Genomic DNA, 22,631 nt, shown 5'->3' on the forward strand with positions numbered 1-22,631 from the left:
ATAGTAACCATTATTCTTTCTTGTTAACAATTTCTGCATGTGGTGTCGAGTCTATGAGATAGATCAATTAGAATTTATCTTCATATACAGATGTTGTCACAAAATGTTTGGAAACCATGTGGCTAGTAAGACAATGAATAGAACTTGATGTCATTACCATTGACAACAAGCTTAACAAAATACCTTCAATTTCATTTCAAAAACCAGAGTTCTAAAGCCTTACATGCCATAAAGATAAAAAATAAACATTATACTTGTATCAACATGCCAGTATATCAAGCTGAGTGGGTGAAACTGCATGGTGAATGATTATTTCCCCCAGAACATGCTTGAAATGTGAAATCTTAATTACAGTATTTCTATTAGTGACTGATGAGACCAGAAGACAATCAATGATTTATGGAATACAAGAAGCTCCCAGTAGTAACAATGTTCAATGCATGAACATGCACCAGGAGGGCTACTGGGCCAATGTCACCTTTCAGCAGGAAACTATGACTTTTAAATTAAAAAAGATAGAAAAAATACATGGCACATGTTCAACAATGAATTTATCGAAACACAACCAACAAAATTCGGGTCAGGACTTTGGTTGCCTCGGATTACCAGGGACAAACCATTTTTCAATGCCTGTTGACATCTTGAAAACAAGAATGTTGGATTCAAATTCATGTTTTCATGTGAATCAACCTTATTTGCACAGTCTGTTACTATTTCCTGTCATACAAATTCTTGAAGGCAAATATCCCAGAGATTGTTTTGTCTTCTATATCTGATGAAATCAGTGAAGGACAATTGAGAGGATATTTGTCATTCTCAATATAAGATAACATATTTTCACCAGAGGCGAAGCATAAATATAGTTTTTCTATGATCACGAGTGAAAATAAATACTGCAATCAACAAACATTCGGTTTCTTTTATTTATGCTTATTTTAAGAGTTTTGTTGGTATTTTAATTTATTTTTCTGAATGCTTTTTTAAAAAAAGAGGCCCAAAAGGGCCTATGCTCTACTGGCATGGCTTTTGTGGTCATATCAATCTACAGCATGTATGTATGGGTAAAAGGCAACAGACATAATATAGTTTATGTTTTGTGTTTGGGTTACCTGAAAACGTAGCACGTTCAACATCTGAGCCCAGAAAGTATTGTAAGCAGATTAGTTGCATGAACTATTTTAATATGTGCCAAGTAAAAGTCATCTGACAAAAAAAAAATGCTTTCAAAACTGTACTCATAGTAAAAATTTCTGTAGTTTTAAAAGTTAAAAAAAGTTGGTCAAAAGGTCAAAGTCAAGGGCATCCTAGGACAACATTGATCAATTTGAACAAACGTTCACAATCAATTGTGCTGAGATGGATGCACGAACACACAAAAAGATTTTCAAACCTTTCCAGATTTTTGTGAACCCTGGGTGTGGCCAGTAATGACACCAGGTGCATAACTTAAACATTCACAACCAATTTTCTTAAGATGAATGCGCAAACTACAGAACTTAAAGCTAAAAAATGGCCTTTGGGCTTTCAACAAGAACAAGGCAGAGTAATTCACAAAATCAACTGTAGAAGCAAAAAGCAAATTGTCTCTCAAAATCCTAGACTTGCAACTTGTCTCCCTTAACTCTAGACTTGAATTTACATGTACATGTAAACTTGGCTAAAAATAGAATTCGCTCATGCAGACCTGGCTAAAAATAGAGTGCATTTTTTTAAAACTTTCATGGCCCATAATCTAGGCATTTATGGGCGGATCTGGCTGGTTTTCGAAAGGAACCGAGCTCTAATGGATATCTAGATACTGTACAAGTTTCATCAAGATACAATCAAAACTGAAGACTGTATAGTGTTCACAACCAATTGTTTACAGACGCACAAACGCACGACCGCACGGATGCACATACTACGTACACATTACCATCGCATAAGCTCTTCTGGCCTTTGGCCTGTAGAGCTAAAAAAAGAGTATTTGTTATTCCATTACCCTTGGGATGCCCATCACGCAAAGTTTTGACAGCTGATGATGTAGCTGTCTTTTCTATTTCTGGCTGGTGGAGAAATAGTTCTCTGGTTTTTGTTATTGTCTATCATTTACTTGTGTTTAAGTGTAAACATTTTATGATCATTCATCAATTAACTTTAATGAATGCATCTATGTTCAAAAAAAAATAACAGTTAATGCACAAAAGTATGTTTGAATAAATAGGGCATGAATACATGACTAAAATAACACTGGTTGACATTCACTGAATAAAAAAAAGATGGTTGAAGGCATAAATAATACAAATGTGAATAAACATTGGATATAAAATTATTGATGTTCTTTAAGGATACATGAATATTCAATCACTTACTGTTAGTGATCAATATGAGTCACATGAAGATTTTCCAGATAAAGAGCCATTACCATGCTTGGTTGTTGACAATTTTTGGGGGCGGTGGGGTAAAAAATAGATCAGTTAATTGTTGTGTGAACTTTGCGGCTTTTTTTTAATATCAAACTATTATTTAAGGCAACGTTTACTGTTTCAATATGTCGAGTTTAGTTTTGATCAAGGGGTTTTGATCAAGGGGAAATAACTAGACTTAATTTCAAAAGTAGTTCTTTAAGTTGATATTTCACTCCTTATTTTGCATTGGAAGTATCAAATTGATATTTTCATTGTTATTTCAACCCATATTTCATCAAAAAGCATCAAAGAAAAAGTGTTCGCTGTGTTCGATGCAAATTCCATGAACATGACATCATGTTTTTCTTGCCTGTTAATAAGAACCTCAGATATTTGTATCAGTGAAGAGTGAAAGTAACTTCTACAAGCCATGAGACATCCTTATTTCATATAATAGCAGGGATATTTGCCTTTAAAGCTGATGCCTGTAATCCATCCTTCCCAATGGTGTATAAAACATTATGTTCTGGAAATTACTCCTGTAATTACTGTACGGTTTAAATTTCTCAGCATGTTCTTATATAACAAACACATCACTCCTAAATCAGTTATATTTGAAAGGGAGACAAAAACAGTATTGCCATACAATAAAGAAACTGTAGTTAGCTTTTCTTGTTTGGCGAGGGAAATTCCTATGAAATCAATGCATTTATCCTTCAACCAAATGAAAGATATTTAGTATATGTGCAGATATGAAGGCACAGACCAATACATTGAACTCAAAGTGCATTAATATAGGTTTTAAAACTAACTTTTGATATTCCTTTTGTAATAATTCAATGTTAGTCGTGTAATGGTACTAGGGTAAAAAGTAAAAGTAACACAAGGATTTGTCACAACTTACATTTAGCAACAAGTGAAGTCTCGTGTCCTCGAGCACGTGCATCAGGAACTCCTCCTCGTTCCCCGCACAGTCGGTCAGGCACGTGATCTCCTCCAGTGAATCCAGCACGTGCGACACAGCTCCTTGGCGCAAAACAAAAGAAGAGTGCACATCTTAAACCTGAGGCATGCATCTAGCTATATGGCTTACATAGGCATGGGGGTAGTTAAGTCATTAGCACGGGCGCATGCACAATGATTAGCAATGGTTAATTAAGGATCAGGGTATATTCATATTGTATAAACTGGACTTACAAAAGATGCTTTTTACAGAGGTTAAGTAAGTTTAAACTTGAACTTATTTAATATCCAAGATTTTTCGGCGACACAAAAAGTAACTTAAACATAAATATTAACTTTAATAACCCATTTAAAAATGTGTGGAATTTATATCTATAAAAATAATTCTTTTTCTGGACCACGATAAGCCAGTTTTATATGGGGAAAATTATTACACAAGATGGAATACAACACATATGTGTAATGTAATGTAAATATAGTAATAATATCAGAATTTGCCATGGAGGTTGATTCTAAGCATATACTGTTAACCTGAGAAAGTTATTGTCAACCGAGGCGTTAGCATTAACACAACATTTTTCATTTCACAAGTCAACAAGAATATATCAACTACGAAGTGATTCAAATTTTCTCACATTATTACAACATCATCAGATAAACTGTTTTCGGTTTATCTAAATTTCTATTTTATATATTTTTTTTTAGATTTTTGTCTCTTCTAACACGTATCTTCAACAATATGTTTTAGGCGACTATTGCACCCAGGAGCAAGAAAGAGCAAGAAATCATAGACTGCATAAGAATACAACGGAAATATCTAATGATGGCTATAGGTGGTTTCATAAAGACAAGGTTACTTGAGGTATCATAATACCTTATATGCACTTATCTTAATGAAATCCCCTTTAAGTCCCTCAACTTTAGTATCTACATTTAATAAGTCAAATTTCAAACCTATTCAAGATTCTCTCCAACACTATTATCCGAATTTGACTGCAACCCAGAAATAGCACAAGTAAAATTTTGCTGATTACTCTGTTATGTAATTAAGCAAAATAAAACACTCATTCTAGGCCTAACATGACACTTGATATGTGAGAAACAGGCAATTGATAGGGAGGCATGCTTAGTGGGGCAACAGAAGGTTTTCAAATCAAAATCCTTAACAAAATGTTCAATCTCATAATTTAAACTTTCATTTAAAATATTATTAGAATACATGTGATATGGAAAGATTTTTTTTAACCGCAAAGCTGTCATTCTCCATTTTCTAAAGTGATACTGACTAGTGAAACTTGACCGAAATGTATATGAACAAGAGTGCTGCAGAGCATATGCCAACTCTTGTATATGTTACACTGCTCCAGCCAGGATTTGAAAAAGGCAGGGTGCTCCGCTGTTCCTGGTCCACCTCCAGGTCAGAAAGGGCACTTTTGATGTACATTGAATGAGTCTTAATGGGGCACTTGCAAGGACAAATGTTCACTTTCCATTGTGTATGTGTTGTAACTACTTTTAATACTACTAGTTTGTTGTGAATACTTAAGCTGTATCTTTACTTTAGTGTCAAAATTATGTATTTTTATTGTTCTTTTAGCAATTTTTGAAAATTGACTCTTTCAAACAAAAGGGCACAGCAGGGTGTAGTAAAAGGCAGCAGGGTGCTGGCAAATGGCAGCGGGGTGCCCAACCCTGCATTGCAGGGTTAGATGGAGCACTGCATATAGTTACACACATGTGCATATTGTCTCCGGCAACATGTGTACCGAGTTTCAGGTGACTCTCTTGAAAGGATATTGGGCTATGGCTATGGTAAATGTGTGTACACAACAAGGCTGATAATGACACCAAGGCAATGACGATACCTCATTTTTGTTCGTTTGAAAAACAGCGCAGCTAAAGAGTCGTGCCATTGCTGGACTGTCCCAGCTCATTTGTTGCAAGAATTTTCTTTGTTTTGACAGTAGACAGGTAGGAATTTGGGCTTCCACATCAAACAAGAGGGCCATGATGGCCCTGTATCGCTCACCTGTAGCTTTGCTAAATAAAGTGAACATTCTGACCTATCATCATAAAGATCCAATGAAAAGTATGGCCCCTAGAGGCCACTCTTTTATTTGTCCCACTGACCTAGTTTTTTACCCCACATGACCCTATCAGTAGGCAATGCTTCAAACCAAATATTTAAGACCTAGTCCTTGTGGCTTCAGACAAGAAAATTTTAAAGTTTTTTTCCTATATAAGCCTATGTAAAACTTGTGACACCCAGGGTGAGGCCTCTTTTCACCACAGGTGCACAAATTGAACAATCTTGGTAGCGGGCCACTAGGTTATGCCACATATAAAATGCCAATGTCTTGTTGGTTTAGACAAGAAGTTTTTTGTTCTATATAAGCCTATGCAAAACTTGTGACTCCCCCCAGGATAGGGCCTCTTCTCCCCAGGGGCATAAATTGAACAATCTTGGTAGAGGACCACTTGGTTATAGTGACCTAGTTATTGACCGCGGATGACCCAATATCGAACATGACCCAGATTTTATAGAGATGATCATTCTGACCAAGTTGCATTAACATTAGGCTAAAATTGTGACCTCTATTGTGTTCACAAGGTTTTTCTACTAACTGACCTAGTGACCTAGTTATTGACGGTAATTGACCCAATATCGAACTTGACCTAGATTTTATAGAGATGATCATTCTGACCAAGTAACATTAAAATTAGGCTTAAGTTGTGACCTCTGTTGTGTTCACAAGGTTTTTCTACTAATTGACCTAGTGACCTAGTTATTGACCGCGAACGACCCAATATCGAACTTGACCTATATTGTTCTAGAGATGATCATTCTGACCAAGTTGAATTGAGATAAGCCTAAAATTGTGACCTCTATTGTGTTCACAAGGTTTTTCTACTAATTTACCTAGTGACCTAGTTTTTGACCTGGGTTGACCCAATATGGAACTTGACCTAGCTTATGTTAAGATGATCATTCTGACCAAGTTTCATTAAGATTAGGCTAAAATTGTGACCTCTATTGTGTTCACAAGGTTTTTTTACTATCTGACCTAGTGACCTATTTATTGACCGCGGATGACCCAATGTGGAACTTGACCTAGATTTTATAAAGATGATCAGTCTGACCAAGTTTCATAAAGATTAGGCTAAAATTGTGACCTCTATTGTGTTCATAAGGTTTTTCTAATATCTGACCTAGTTGACTGCGGATGACCCAATATCGAACATGACCCAGATTTTATAGAGATGATCATTCTGACCAAGTTGCATTAACATTAGGCTAAAATTGTGACCTCTATTGTGTTCACAAGGTTTTTCTACTAATTGACCTATTGACCTAGTTATTGACGGTAAATGACCCAATATCGAACTTGACCTAGATTTTATAGAGATGATCATTCTGACCAAGTTACATTTAGATTAGGCTTAAGTTGTGACCTCTATTGTGTTCACAAGGTTTTTATACTAATTGACCTAGTGACCTAGTTATTGACCGCGAACGACCCAATATCGAACTTGACCTATATTTTTCTAGAGATGATCATTCTGACCAAGTTGAATTGAGTTAAGCCTAAAATTGTGACCTCTATTGTGTTCACAAGGTTTTTCTACTAATTGACCTAGTGACCTAGTTTTTGACCTGGGTTGACCCAATATGGAACTTGACCTAGCTTATGTTAAGATGATCATTCTGACCAAGTTTCATTAAGATAAGGCTAAAATTGTGACCTCTATTTTGTTCACAAGGTTTTTCTAATAATTGACCTAGTGACCTAGTTATTGACTGTGTATGACCCAATATCGAACTTGACCCAGATTTTATAGAGATGATCATTCTGACCAAGTTGCATTAAGATTAGCCTAAAATTGTGACCTCTATTGTGTTCACAAGGTTTTTGTACTAATTGACCTAGTGACCTTGTTATTGACCGCAGATGACCCAATATCGAACTTGACCTAGATTTTATAGAGATGATCATTCTGACCAAGTTGCATTGAGATTAGGCTAAAATTGTGACCTCTATTGTGTTCACAAGGTTTTTGTACTAATTGACCTAGTGACCTAGTTATTTACCGTGAATGACCCAATATCAAACTTGACCTACATTTTATAGCGATGATCATTCTGACCAAGTTGCATTGAGATTAGGCTAAAATTGTGACCTCTATTGTGTTCACAAGGTTTTTCTACTAATTGACCTAGTGACCTAGTTATTGACCGCGGATGACCCAATATCGAACTTGACCTAAATTTTATAGAGATGATCATTCTGACCAAGTTGCATTGAGATTAGGCTAAAATTGTGACCTCTAATGTGTTCACAAGGTATTTCTACTAATTGACCTACTGACCTAGTTTTTGACCCCAGATGACCCAATATCGAACTTGGCCTAGATTTCATAGAGATGATCAGTCTGACCAAGTTTCATAAAGATTAGGTCAAAATTGTGACCTCTGTTGTGTTCACAAGGTTTTTCTAATAATTGACCTAGTGACCTAGTTATTGACTGCAGATGACCCAATATCGAACTTGACCTAGATTTTATAGAGATGATTATTCTGACCAACTTGCATTGAGATTAGGCTAAAATTGTGACCTCTATTGTGTTCACAAGGTTTTTGTACTAATTGACCTAGTGACCTAGTTGTTGACCGCGGATGACCCAATATCGAACTTGACCTACATTTTATAGAGATGATCATTCTGACCAAGTTGCATTGAGATTAGGCTAAAATTGTGACCTCTATTGTGTTCACAAGGTTTTTCTACTAATTGACCTAGTGACCTAGTTTTTGACCTGGGTTGACCCAATATGGAACTTGACCTAGCTTATGTTCAGATGATCATTCTGACTAAGTTTCATTGAGATTAGGCTAAAATTGTGACCTCTATTTTGTTCACAAGGTTTTTCTAATAATTGACCTAGTGACCTAGTTATTGACTGCGTATGACCCAATATCGAACTTGACCCAGATTTTATAGAGATGATCATTCTGACCAAGTTGCATTAAGATTAGCCTAAAATTGTGACCTCTATTGTGTTCACAAGGTTTTTGTACTAATTGACCTAGTGACCTAGTTATTGACCACGGATGACCCAATATCGAACTTGACCTAGATTTTATAGAGATGATCATTCTGACCAAGTTGCATTGAGATTAGGCTAAAATTGTGACCTCTATTGTGTTCACAAGGTTTTTGTACTAATTGACCTAGTGACCTAGTTATTGACCGTGAATGACCCAATATCAAACTTGACCTACATTTTACAGCGATGATCATTCTGGCCAATTTGCATTGAGATTAGGCTAAAATTGTGACCTCTATTGTGTTCACAAGGTTTTTCTACTAATTGACCTAGTGACCTAGTTATTGACCGCGGATGACCCAATATCGAACTTGCCCTGATTTTATAGAGATGATCATTCTGACCAAGTTGCATTGAGATTAGGCTAAAATTGTGACCTCTAATGTGTTCACAAGGTATTTCTACTAATTGACCTACTGACCTAGTTTTTGACCCCAGATGACCCAATATCGAACTTGACCTAGATTTCATAGAGATGATCAGTCTGACCAAGTTTCATAAAGATTAGGTCAAAATTGTGACCTCTGTTGTGTTCACAAGGTTTTTCTAATAATTGACCTAGTGACCTAGTTATTGACTGCGGATGACCCAATATCGAACTTGACCTAGATTTTATAGAGATGATTATTCTGACCAACTTGCATTGAGATTAGGCTAAAATTGTGACCTCTATTGTGTTCACAAGGTTTTTGTACTAATTGACCTAGTGACCTAGTTGTTGACCGCGGATGACCCAATATCGAACTTGAGCTACATTTTATAGAGATGATCATTCTGACCAAGTTGCATTGAGATTAGGCTAAAATTGTGACCTCTATTGTGTTCACAAGGTTTTTCTACTAATTGACCTAGTGACCTAATTATTGACCGCGGATGACCCAATATCGAACTTGACCTAGATTTTATAGAGATGACCATTCCGACCAAGTTGCATTGAGATTAGGCTAAAATTGTGACCTCTATTGTGTTCACAAGGTTTTTCTACTAATTGACCTAGTGACCTAGTTTTTGACCCCAGATGACCCAATATCGAACTTGACCTAGATTTTATAGAGATGATCAGTCTGACCAAGTTTCATAAAGATTAGGTCAAAATTTTGACCTCTATTGTGTTCACAAGCAATTGTGAACGGACGGACGGACGGACGGACGGACGGACGGACGGACGGACGGACGACGGACGAAGAGTGATCACAAAAGCTCACCTTGTCACTACGTGACAGGTGAGCTAAAAATCGAATTCAGTATTGAACTTATATACTTCAATACTATATAAGCAAATGTTTCCTTGAATCCATCCTGTTAATCTATGGCAGATCTCACCAGTGCTGGTAACATCCTCGTCCATTGTCTCGTTCAGCGGAGGGTCATTGTAAAAACTGGTCCACTTCGAACTGGACACAGCAGCCATTATAGCACCCTACAATTTATTCAGAATTAAAGTTATTTATGAATCATCAATATTACAACTGTGACATGTACATTTTTTTTTTAAGGGAAAAAAGCTTTGACAGATTCTAGCTAGTAAGAGCAGGCAGAATAGGCATCGACTTATGGATGCTTGGAAGATACCTGGAAATAGAAGGCCATTCCATTAATTCAACAATTTCCTTTTAAAACTGTTCTCTTGAAGTGGTCTTCCTAGAAAGGGTTATGTTTAATAGCTTATTCTGTAATTAAAGGGCCTAGACACCAGATGGGTCCAAATTTGGCAATTACATTATTTCGTCAACACAGACAAGAATTGTCAATACGAGTTAGTTTGAGCTCATAATACATAAGTTTACATGATGAAAATAATATTTTGTCGCTGTCTAAGCTGAGTTTACCTGTTTAAAAATAGCGCATAATGGTTTCCCAGTTTATAGAGTGTATATTTAGCATTTGAAAGTATTGTGACTAGAACAAATAAATATACCTACGCTATTTTTAAATTAACTAGGATTTCAGTGGTTGACAAAAAATTGCCAAAAAAATCAAAAGATACATGTGTCATAAGGAATGTGATGCATCAGTAATTAAGAGAAAAAAAGTTAATTGTGCTTAAATCATAAAGAAAATTTCCATTAAATGTCGAAACTTTCTTCGAAATGTGGACATTACATGAATTATACCAATCCAAACATTAATATGCTCTGCTTGATCCTGCTATAATAGCCTAGATTGGTAGAGAAATTGGGGTCTCATTGGAGCTAGTATACACACTTTGAGTTTTCTCCTGGCATTGAATTTTCTCAGCTCTTCAACGCTTTCTGTGAGATGTGACTTTGACACTTTGGCCCGATCCTGAAATGACAAAAACAGATATTGACATGCAGCTAACAAGCCTTATTCATTATTAAACCAATCAAGGGGCATAACTCAAAATGAACATCATTTTAAACAAAAGATAATATTTTGATACTTTATTCAGTTTTTATAGTGTGTGTTTATTTCAATTATGAGCATAAAATGATCTTTTGGATGTGATATGTATATGTTGTAAACAATAATTTCATTATGATTCATCAATGAAATTTCCATGAATAAAATGTGGTTGTGGGCTTTACCAGAACATTATACAAGCCAGAGTTATGGGCCTTGCTACACCAAGGCTTAGTTGAAACATATTATTTTCAAGAAATATATCAAACATTGGAACATTGTATGTCATACTTTTATACACTTGAATAATTTAAACAGATTTTGACTTCTTTCCGGGAGGCTTATTGACACTGGTAACACATGGTTTAAGGTTTTGCAAAGCATCTGGCCCCAATTTCTTGAAACTTCTTAAGTCCCTTATAACAGGATTAAGCTAATCTCACTATTTTTGTTGTTCTATAAAATGTGTTATATTAACTTTTTCAAGAATTTTTAGAAATTATGTAGGAATAATCTGTATTATTATCAGAATAAACCATTTTTCATTTATCAAAATCCATTTTCAGTATGTAATTTGGCTAATTGAAATAAGCGACTTAAGCCTGTTAAACTTAAGAAGTTTCGAGAAATTGGGGCCTGTTTAACACAGAGTGAGCATCATCACCATATCCATCACATACTGCAATTTCTACCATGCATTAGACAAGCTATTGATGACAACAGATCTTGGAAAATCTAATTCAGTAAACTCCTTTCTAAAGTCTGGAACTTGGTACATAATGGAACTAATCTTGTCAGACATTTCCCAATAGGCCCAAACTAAACTTGTTTAAACTATTTCTACATAATGTCTAAGAAAATTATATACAACTTTAACTTAAAGTGAGATTACCCTCTTACCTGCTGGGAAAATGTTCGTGAGCTAATTTTTTACAGGAATGTTAACTTACAAATGGTGTAAAGTTGCTTTCATTTAAGAAAATCTTGTTTTGCTGTTTTCGATCTTTATAATAATTTAAATTCCACAAAATGCCAAAGTTTACAAAAGTCATTAAGATGGGGCTCCTGGGATGGTTGTGCAAATAATTTAAAACAGTTCCTTCTTTGAAAGCTCATCCTTTCTAATGTAAAATATTAAATTGAGTTTCCATTTTGTGATGAATTTTTTGAACGCTTACTGATTGGAACATTATGCTCCTTTAAAATCTTTATCTTAGAGGAATTTTCCTAAGGAATGAATCTACCATTAACATTCTGAAGTGTCAGAGGTAGGCTTTTACCTCAAATATCTTATTTGGGAATCTCACTCGACCATTCTCTAAATCCCAACCCCTATCTTTCAAAAACTTCCAATCATTGTAATTATATTATTCTCATCCCCTCATAGGGGCCTCACCCTGATCCAGGGGTGCTGCAGGGCCTCTTCCACAGTGATCCGCTGTTCCTGGTCTACCTCTAACATCCGTGACACGAGGTCCTTTGCCTCGGGGGAAATTGTGATCCACTGTTTCTCCCTCATCTGGAGGAAAAGGTTTTGTATTTCTTACATTTATTTAAAGATGCACTCTTACTACCAGATAAGATTAACCACAATTAAAGATGTACTATTACTCCCAAATAAAATTTAACACATTTAATAAAATTGTCTTAATACACCATAAAGGATGAACAAATGTCAACAAAATGATGCTTATGAAGGATACCGAGTTTTTAAAAGAAATGTGCAGAAAACACGGTATGTCTACCTTATGAGACCATAGTAGATCGCAGTAAATCTTTTAGCATTCACCAATCATTTAATATTTTTGCATTTTCATCTATTGAATGTTTCCTGCCTTTCTCTTAAACCGTTAGAAATGGTTCAAGCCATAAAACATTAATTTTCGAACGGAAATATGAAAATCTACGATCCGATTTTTTGTCAGCAATCTTATATCATTGGTTTGCAGATATTTACCCAAAAATTTGCTCTTAAATCCTAGACAAAAAATAAAAAAGTTGTTAAAATGGCCAATCTGTGAGAGTGCAGCTTTAAATACACTCTTATAATATTGTTAATACTAATAGTAATTGATATTTTCCATGAATGCATAATTTAGTAAGTAGTTGAGGGTGTATCACTCAAAAGTTACATTTGTTTTACATGACTGTGTATGTATTGATTTTGAATAACAGTGTCACTTTAAGGAACAAGAAATTCGAAACAATATTGCTGCCCTCCAACATCACCAGCAGATTTTTTAATTATTTCTGCTATTGTGCTAGAATCATTTCTGTTCCAAATAAATTTTGCTTTAATATCTATGCATTATATGTAAGGGCCCTGAATGTAAACACATTTGAAAGATGGAGACATTTGAAGGCATTTGAAAAACTTATTTAATGGTTTAAAATTATTAAGAAAATACCTTAAAAGTGTTGCCGGACTGACAGATGGACAGACTGGGTGATAACTATAATCCGCAAGGACATTTAGGGCAGTATTATTACTGTATTGCATTGAGAATTTCATAATTGCGAATCTAAGTAATAGTTTGAACTTAATGTGTAAAATCGTAATAATCAAGGAGGGCGGAGCAAGTGAAGTGATAACACAATATGTTCTGACTAAGTTTAGAACATGGTTTTGCACAGATGCAGCACCAAATTAAGACCTTCGTTATGTCTGTTAAGTTAAAACTGCTATTCTTAATAAATACTCGAGGTAGCTATTTGAGGGTAACAGGTGATCTCATTGGCTGTAAAGTAGGTCATAATCTCATGTACATTACATAAATGAACAAATGTTTCACTGTCTTTAATATGCACCTCAATGTTTTCATGTTGTAATTTAATTTGAGAGAATGAACATATTGACTTGACTTGACTAGAAAGGCACCCTTACATGGTATCTCCCCTGCACAATAAGTTCAATAAGGCGTTCCTTGGTTCCCATGAAGGGAGGATAACCACACAGCAGTATAAACAGCATGATGCCACACCCCCAGATGTCCACTGGCTTCCCGTAGGCTTCCCGGTTCACCACTTCAGGAGCCATGAACTGGGGAGTACCTATACGACCTGCAATGGAAGACACACAGCAGTATAAACAGCATGATGCCACACCCCCAGATGTCCACTGGCTTCCCGTAGGCTTCCCGGTTCACCACTTCAGGAGCCATGAACTGGGGAGTACCTATACGACCTGCAATGGAAGACACACATCAGTATTAACAGCATGATGTCACATCAACCGATGTCAACTGTTTTTTTCATAATATTGAATTTTGTGAGTATATTTATTTTGCTCCTGGTTCACCACTTCTGGGGCTAATGTGAACTGGAGAGTATCAATATCACCTGCAGTGGACAGGAATTGGTGACTGAATTTAAAAATGTTTATACTCCCTGTTCAACTCTCTGGGGAGCAAAACCTATACATGCAGTGGACGGGGAAAGTTCCTTCATTCACTGAGTATGTCAACTAAGCAAATTAGGCATGTCTATTTCTGTAATGCATCTATTCTCTATGTGCAATACACTAATAAGTTACGGCATTCTCTATGTGCAAGAAGACATGCATAATAAGTACAGGCATTCTTATAACAAAATCCTACAAATCAGTGAAAACCTAGTCCCCATGACAAATGAAAGGCATGATGCTGTTAGTAATAAGTATTATTCACTTTTGCTTTACTTAACCAGTAAATCAGCTATAGTCAGGCTAAGTCATTATACTGCCAATTTAATTTTTCAGTAAAAATATAATAACAATATAAAATAACTATCTAAAGTTTGGTGCGAATGTCTCTATACTTCAAAGCCAGCCCATGCATGCACAATCCATTTAAAACCCCACTTAGTATATTAACCATTGAATTTATGACTAAAGGGCACTTTCGTGGTGTTTTTTTTTGTCAAAAGTGTTCTTAAAATCCGAAGCACATTGGCGAACACATGAGCATGAACACATGAGCATGAACACATGAGCATGAACACTTAAGTTATGTAAAATGTTCTTAGGTTGCATCATTATCCAGCAAGATATGAAGAAAAAAAATCAAAATCTTTCAAAAATAATTCATTTTACCAAAGACTTACTTTATAGTCAATATTCTATAATCAATACAGAATCCTTTGTCATATCTGCCATGGACAAAGTTTATACATGACAGACGAGGATCAATAAACAAGGCCACATTACCAACATGAAGGTTTAACATGAAACATATTTCTAACATTTTACAACAGAATTAGTAAGCTTTCAAAACTTAAAGCATTAACAGGAATTTCAAAGCTTGGTAGCCCTGCAGAATTTTGAGAAAACCAGTAATGAATGTCAAAGCAGAAATCAACTCAATAAGTGAACTCAATTTATGTTAATCAAAATAATACTCTGCCACCAATCATTGGAAGAAAGTGTTAGGGGTTATATGAGGCCAAATAGACACTGAAAAGTGCTATCATAAATGCAGACAATGCCAACTGCATGCTTTAAAAGAAGAACTCCACTTCAGCCATTCATTTTGCAAGCACAAATAAAACTAAACATAAGACTGTTGGTATTTCATTTAAAACATGCCTTATGCAATTTTTAGAAAGTTTATATTTTTTTCAGAATCATTACGTTATCATAATTTATAATTAACTCTTTCTTATCATACTTTTTTTTCTCCAATTAATGGAAATAGTATAGTATCATTTAACATATAGGAAAATATAACAAGAATTATTGAAGAGCAAAAAGTAAGCTTTAGTAATGATACAGATACATGTACATGATAACATCCACTAATGACTTCCAGCTCATACATAACTCTTTTGAATGAATCATTGTCTTAACACCTTTTCAGAAACACAAAAACATGATAGAGAATTATAAAGAATGTGAACAAGCTGAATGAATCTGCATACATGTATATATTTAAAGGTTGACAGGAATCAGGAAGTAGTGGTGATGCAGTACTCTTGCTAGGTGCTAGTCCTATCAATGTTTTGCCACCCAGGGGCTAGGTGCTAGTCCTATCAATGTTTTGCCACCCAGGGGCTAGGTGCTAGTCCTATCAATGTTTTGCCGCCCAGGGGCTAGGTGCTAGTCCTATCAATGTTTTGCCACCCAGGGGCTAGGTGCTAGTCCTATCAATGTTTTGCCACCCAGGGGCTAGGTGCTAGTCCTATCAATGTTTTGCCACCCAAGGGCTAGGTGCAAGTCCTATCAATGTTTTGCCACCCAGGGGCTAGGTGCTAGTCCTATCAATGTTTTGCCGCCCAGGGGCTAGGTGCTAGTCCTATCAATGTTTTGCCACCCAGGGGCTAGGTGCTAGTCCTATCAATGTTTTGCCACCCAGGGGCTAGGTGCTAGTCCTATCAATGTTTTGCCACCCAGGGGCTAGGTGCTAGTCCTATCAATGTTTTGCCACCCAGGGGCTAGGTGCTAGTCCTATCAATGTTTTGCCGCCCAGGGGCTAGTTAGCAGAATTACTTTGTGGGCAGATTTAGACAAACTAACCATTTAATAAATGAATTGCTTGTAAATCCTATCCTTGATTGAGAATGTTCCAAGTATAAATAATCCTGAGATATTTGGTTGCAAAGACCATCGACTCTGTTGGTCAAGTCCTGCCCATCAGGTATAATCCACGGCCTAAAGTCCTCTCCATATCAGCCATGACCCCCTCGCAAAATGTTTAGCAAACTATTGATAAAGTTACTATTTGAGCAAAAGTGAAAAACAGTTCTTGGCATTGCCTGCTCCTCAACACTAAAGTGAAGCATCTTACCGACTCTGTCTGCACGAAACTCTACCAAGGGTTCAAGCCCATGCTTAAGGTCATAATCTGTAAACAATACACACCCACAACATTTAACATGCATGGTACAAACTGGGAATCTGTGTGATCGAAACAGTACTGGGATATAAGGATATTTTAAGACGTTTTCAATCATCTCATATACTGCACCATGAGGGGTAATAGAAGATTTTTAATCGTTTTTAATATGCTCATAAACTGAACCAGGGCCGTATGAGGATTATTTAAAAGTAAGTTTTTATATGCTGAATAAAATGTACCAGAGCAATATGAAGAGAATTAAATGACTTTTAGTATCCTCTTAAAAATGAACAGAGAATTTTTATTAAGTCAAAAGTATTCTTTAATTTAAACACACAAAAATGATATTTGTATAATTTTAATTGAAAACAAAGGGAAATGAATATAAGGCTCTGCTGGCCTGTTACAGTCTTGTTTCCACACCGACTACATTAAAAGTGTTGCATTAATTTTCAGTAATTACACTTTACACAAAACACATTCAAATAAATTTTTGTTCTTTAAATATCTTCAAATAACCCAGTTCTGTTTCATACATTTTATATCAACACCAAAAGCCAGAGAAAAATATTTTAAATTTTCATCCCACCTGCCTCTGCCCAAAAACCTGTCAGACAACAACGTTGTTTTCTTCTCCAAGGTATAATAAAAGTTCTACATCCCTTAAGCTAAATAAAATAATATATGTGCACTTTTAGCAGCCCCATTCAATATTTTTTTCAATTTGGATGAGAATCTAATTATTTTATCTGGCTTAACAACAAAAGCACGGGGAAATGGGAGTATAAAATGTATACAAGCGGCATTATAAATACAACAAAAATGTTTTGCAATAATAATGTGAAAAACATTCAGTTGATAAGGATAGTAAAAGTAACTGTACCCACTGCCAGATATTTGACATTGTACATGGTAAACAATTTAAAATACTATTAAAACAAAATTTTAACATTATCTTAAAACATTTCTTCTTTGTTTTCATCTTACAAATTTTTTATGATGGTTAGTAAATAGGCTCTTCAATCTTTCAAAATGATTTGTGCACTTGGATTTACCAGCCCTACATTTCTGTATTATCATGTTGTTCTCAACTGTTCTACAAATGATTTCTGACCATAAAAATACTAGACATCAAAAAGGTCAACTGTCAAGAGAAAGCTATTCTGCTAAAAGGCTTGTATGTGAGGAATGCTGTGTATATATTTTCTGGTTAATATATCATTATTAAGGATTGACATTTCTAAATAAAGATGAGAACTAGAGACATCACAGAAGCGATGACTACCCAGGCCATGACCACCAAGTTTTAGGCAGAATGTAACTAATATATATATTAATATTTACAATTTATGATTACAATAATGCAATACAGACGGACAGAAGATAAAAAGACTACCATACATCTTCAAAGATAAATGTTACAAGGGTATAATAATAATACATACTATTTCTTCTATACAACGTATGGTTATTCTCATTAAAAATGTATAAAAATTTATGTTACCATGAATTTTTGTTTATTTTTCTCGCAAGAATTTGTTGTAGGAACATTGTCACGGCAGACATAAAGATATAAATTTCAATTGTGCGCGCCGAGTCTGACCTTAAGATGGCTGCATGACACCCCCTTTCTTGGTATGCATTCAGGGGCTGTTTTCAGACTACTGCAGATTGAAGAGGCTGGTATGTGGTATGAAGAAACTCAAAATTTGGAATTATTCAGTATGCTGCCCTCATTCAATTAAATTTGTTACTTAGGGTTCTGGTAGGACTTAAAGTAGTACTTAGTACAGATCAGTGGAGAGGAAGGTAGGAGGGGTGGGGTTAAACCTGCCTTACGGCCATAGTTAATAATCCCAACACCTCTCATAGATTTCAAATTCCTATCCACAATTTGTCCGCACCTCCTGTGATTTTCCCTGTCTCCGGCAGCTGCACGGCCACGCCAAATCCCCCAATCTTCACAGGTGCGGAGTTTTCAGTGGACGCGAGAAGGACACAATGTGGCTTTAAGTCTCGATGTATGATGTTGTTGGCATGGCAATAGCGAACGGCCTCAAGGATCTGACGAATGTAGTGGCTGAAATAGAGAGGAATCTTTGCATTTATTTTGGATGGTATTTTGTAGTAGTTTTCTGCATCTTTCTAAAGGATAAGTTTTTGTTTTTATCTAAAATGGCTGATCAAACAATTAATATGGCCACATCATACGTGTAACACTTCCAAGGATCATTGCTTGTATTGAGTTTCTTTTAAAACAGTTACTATCCTGGCTACCTTTTTTAATCTCAATATCCATACACACACTTCGTCTTGACATTACAAGAGACAAACTTTCTAACAAACAGTTTCATGAGAATAAAAATTGGGCAAAAACATGAGGTCTGACTTGACTATGATAACAGTTTTTTCAAATATTGACCAACTTTTTAACTTAATTGACACACAATCAAACTTCACCTCAACTTCATATAGACACCCTGGATAATGATTTTGACAAAATTTCATACAGATTATTGCAACACAAATATATCCATATTGTCACTGTTAACATGTGTACTAAGTTGTCAATATTTTTTTTTAATTTATGGCCAAGGGGAATTACTGTAAAATCATAAATATTAGTCGAGATTAATTGACGTGGATTTCCTGGGTTGGCTTATCCATGAATTCAAGATCCCGACAAAAACTTGACCTTTAATTCTGAAAACATACTGGCTATGCAAAAGGGTATACATGTATTCACAGAATATACATGGTCGCGGTTTACAACTTGTAAGTACCTTAATCATTGTTTATTTTACTGTTAATATGGTTTATATTATATATTATTTACCCTCAATGATAAATTAATGTCAATTATTAGTACTTCCATTCATTTTTTTTGTATGACATTGCTGGAACATTAAAATAAGCTGATTGTCAACCTCCTATATGACACATGTAAAACGTGCTGATTATTAACCTTGTTTGTGTGTTGAGCGTTGCCACTTGATTTTGTCTCTTTGATAAAATATTTAATCGACTTTTTAATTAAAAACCCTTACTTTGTTTTCACAGTTTGCAAACGCACTTAATTGATATTCAATGAATTCACTATTGTATATCCCTGATATGTTGCATCTTTATTTATGACCTTTGAATTGTCGATGAAGCGATAATTCACATGGGTATCTGCGCTAACTGGAATATTTTCTGATTGTAGAAACTGCGTGACGTAGATGATACATAGCACAAGATCGGTGCATAGTGAATTCTGACAGACAATTTAGGATTGCAGATTTGATTATTTATTTAAACAAGAGCTGTCACAGTATGTGACGAATGCCCCCGAATGTGACATTGACCTACGAACAAGGTCAGTACATGAAAAGTTGATCTTGCCTTTACGTGTCAAATACATATGGCAAGTTATTTTAAATTGCCTCTGAACATAAAAAAATACCACCCATACTTGACAACCTACACTGTTAGGTCCTTATATTCAGAATTTCCTTGTGAATAAACACTTAGTGTATCTTTCACCTTAGAGGTAGGGACATGGGTCTTGCACACGACACGTCGTCTTGGTATGTGGAACACATGTGGCAAGTTATTTTAAAATCTGTCCATACAAGAGAAAGTTACAGCCTGGACACGACAACCTATACTCTATGTCCTTATATGCAGCACTCCATTGTGAACAAACACTAAGTGTGACCTTGACCTTTGAGGTAGGGACACGGGTCTTGCACGCGACACGTCGTCTTGGTATGTGGAACACATGTGGCAAGTGATTTTAAAATCTGTCCATACAAGGGAAAGTTACAGCCCGGACACGACAACCTATACTCTATGTCCTTATATGCAGCACTCCATTGTGAACAAACACTAAGTGTGACCTTGACCTTTGAGGTAGGGACACGGGTCTTGCACGCGACACGTCGTCTTGGTATGTGGAACACATGTGGCAAGTGATTTTAAAATCTGTCCATACAAGGGAAAGTTACAGCCCGGACACGACAACCTATACTCTATGTCCTTATATGCAGCACTCCATTGTGAATAAACACTAAGTGTGACCTTGACCTTTGAGGTAGGGACACGGGTCTTGCACGCGACATGTCGTCTTGGTATGTGGAGCACATGTGGCAAGTGATTTTAAAATCTGTCCATACAAGGGAAAGTTACAGCCCAGACACGACCACCTATACTCTATGTCCTTATATTCAGCACTCCATTGTGAATAAACACTAAGTGTGACCTTGACCTTTGAGGTAGGGGCACAGTCTTGCACGCCACACGTCGACTTGGTATGTGGAACACATGTGGCAAGTTATTTTAAAATCTGTCCATACAAGGGAAAGTTACAGAGCCGGCCGGACGGACGGATGGACGGTGCGATTTTAATATGCCCACCTTCGGGGGCATAAAAAATAAAAGAAAATCCAGGAATTAAAGTACACACAAAATTTTCCTTTTTCAACAAACCAAAAAATTTCAAGCCCTCGAATATAAATGATTTCACAGAAGTTGCACAAAAGGACATTGCAAAGGCTTTGACAGTACCTTGACAATTTGTAACAAACGACAATGCGAAGGCTCTGACAATACCTTGACTTGAAGACAATACAAAGGACAACAAAAAATCTGTGAAAATACCTAGATTTTCATTTGCCAAACAACAAAATGACTGGCATTTTACAAATAATACCTGGCTACAGCCTCACTGTAGACGAACCCCTGGTTTGCTCGTTTGACGATCTCAAAACACAAGTCTGCCCCATCCATACTGAAACAGAAATACATTGTAGAGGTGAAACATGCTAACATACAAGATGTTTTGATATTGTTGATGGTTTTCAAGCTCATAAAGGCCATAAAAAATAACAAACACAGTCAAACCTAAAAGGCCACTTGCCTTATCAGACCAAATTCCGCCATACATTTTTACTAGTAAACTGTCTACAGCAGCAGTGTTCATTATTTTTTTTACCCCAATGAAGCCATATAAACACTAATTAGTGGCCACTAATACCGTGCTACTGACGCTTCAGCTAAGAAATTTCCCATTACAGTCTGCTTTCAATATATATTGAAGTTAACAAAAAAATAACTTGGCCTTGGAATTTTCCGGCATCAAATCGAAATGCATATTACTGAACACGATTGCCCTGTATTTTTAAAAGTTACATGAAAAGAGGAACTCATTGAACTTGTGTATTCATGGTTTATGGACACGTGTGTACGTCTTGTTTAACTGTTTCTGGACCGTTAGTTGTAACTGTGTATATATTTCTGCACTTGTTTATTTAATGTTTTGCCCTTAATTTTATACATGTTTGATTAACATTTATCTACTGTAAAAAAAAATCTATTCATACTTTTGGAATAATTTTACCTACATTTGTATTTTAACTTCCTTAATGATGATGGCAATGATGGTGATGGTAAAGCTGGCCAGTTGTCATTTTAATGATATGCATGTATAATAGACCTCTGTTTAACAAAGCTTAAGTGGCAGCAGTTTCCAACCTGCATTAAGTGGCCACCTGTCTTAGGCAGCCAATATGACCTTTTCCTAATGGTGGCCACTTAATACAGGTTTGCCTGTTATTTGTTTAATGTCTCCGAACTGACTCACAATATTACCAATGACCAGGATTCTTTTCCAGCCTCTCTGGTGGTCATGATTGTTTCTTTTGTCTTCTTTTCCTTAATAATTTCATTATACATTCATGTAGTTAGAAAGTAAAACTACACTTTCATTGGTCAATAATGTCTCATTCATTAGAATAGACACCTAATATCCCTGAGACTTTAGAATATGATAGTTTATTCTTTCTTATACATTATCCATCCAGATGTTCTCACTAGGAATACAGTACTGATCTAAGATTGCAGAAGTCATCAGGAATACTGAGTACTGTTCTAATTTTGCAGAAGTATTAGAATGCCAGAAAAATATCCTCAATAAACAGGAAGGAGAAAAATTGACTTTTACCCTGCAACTCTGATAATA

General features: G+C 35.8%; 1 protein-coding gene across 1 annotated transcript in view; it reads right to left on the reverse strand.

Annotated features, from left to right (window-relative positions):
• LOC128220330 (peripheral plasma membrane protein CASK-like) overlaps window positions 1-22,631 on the reverse strand; it is a 180,666-nt gene that overhangs the window by 78,585 nt on the left and 79,450 nt on the right. The window contains exons 5-12 of the mRNA XM_052928691.1: window positions 21,324-21,401; window positions 18,535-18,710; window positions 16,580-16,636; window positions 13,705-13,880; window positions 12,217-12,339; window positions 10,662-10,742; window positions 9,780-9,876; window positions 3,292-3,413 (exon numbers count right to left, since the gene is read on the reverse strand). Coding sequence (XP_052784651.1) covers window positions 3,292-3,413; window positions 9,780-9,876; window positions 10,662-10,742; window positions 12,217-12,339; window positions 13,705-13,880; window positions 16,580-16,636; window positions 18,535-18,710; window positions 21,324-21,401 — 910 coding nt within the window. The remainder of the gene's footprint in view (window positions 1-3,291; window positions 3,414-9,779; window positions 9,877-10,661; window positions 10,743-12,216; window positions 12,340-13,704; window positions 13,881-16,579; window positions 16,637-18,534; window positions 18,711-21,323; window positions 21,402-22,631) is intronic.

This window comes from Mya arenaria, chromosome 15 (genome assembly GCF_026914265.1).
Source record: "Mya arenaria isolate MELC-2E11 chromosome 15, ASM2691426v1".
NCBI classification, from domain to species: Eukaryota; Metazoa; Mollusca; class Bivalvia; order Myida; family Myidae; genus Mya; species Mya arenaria.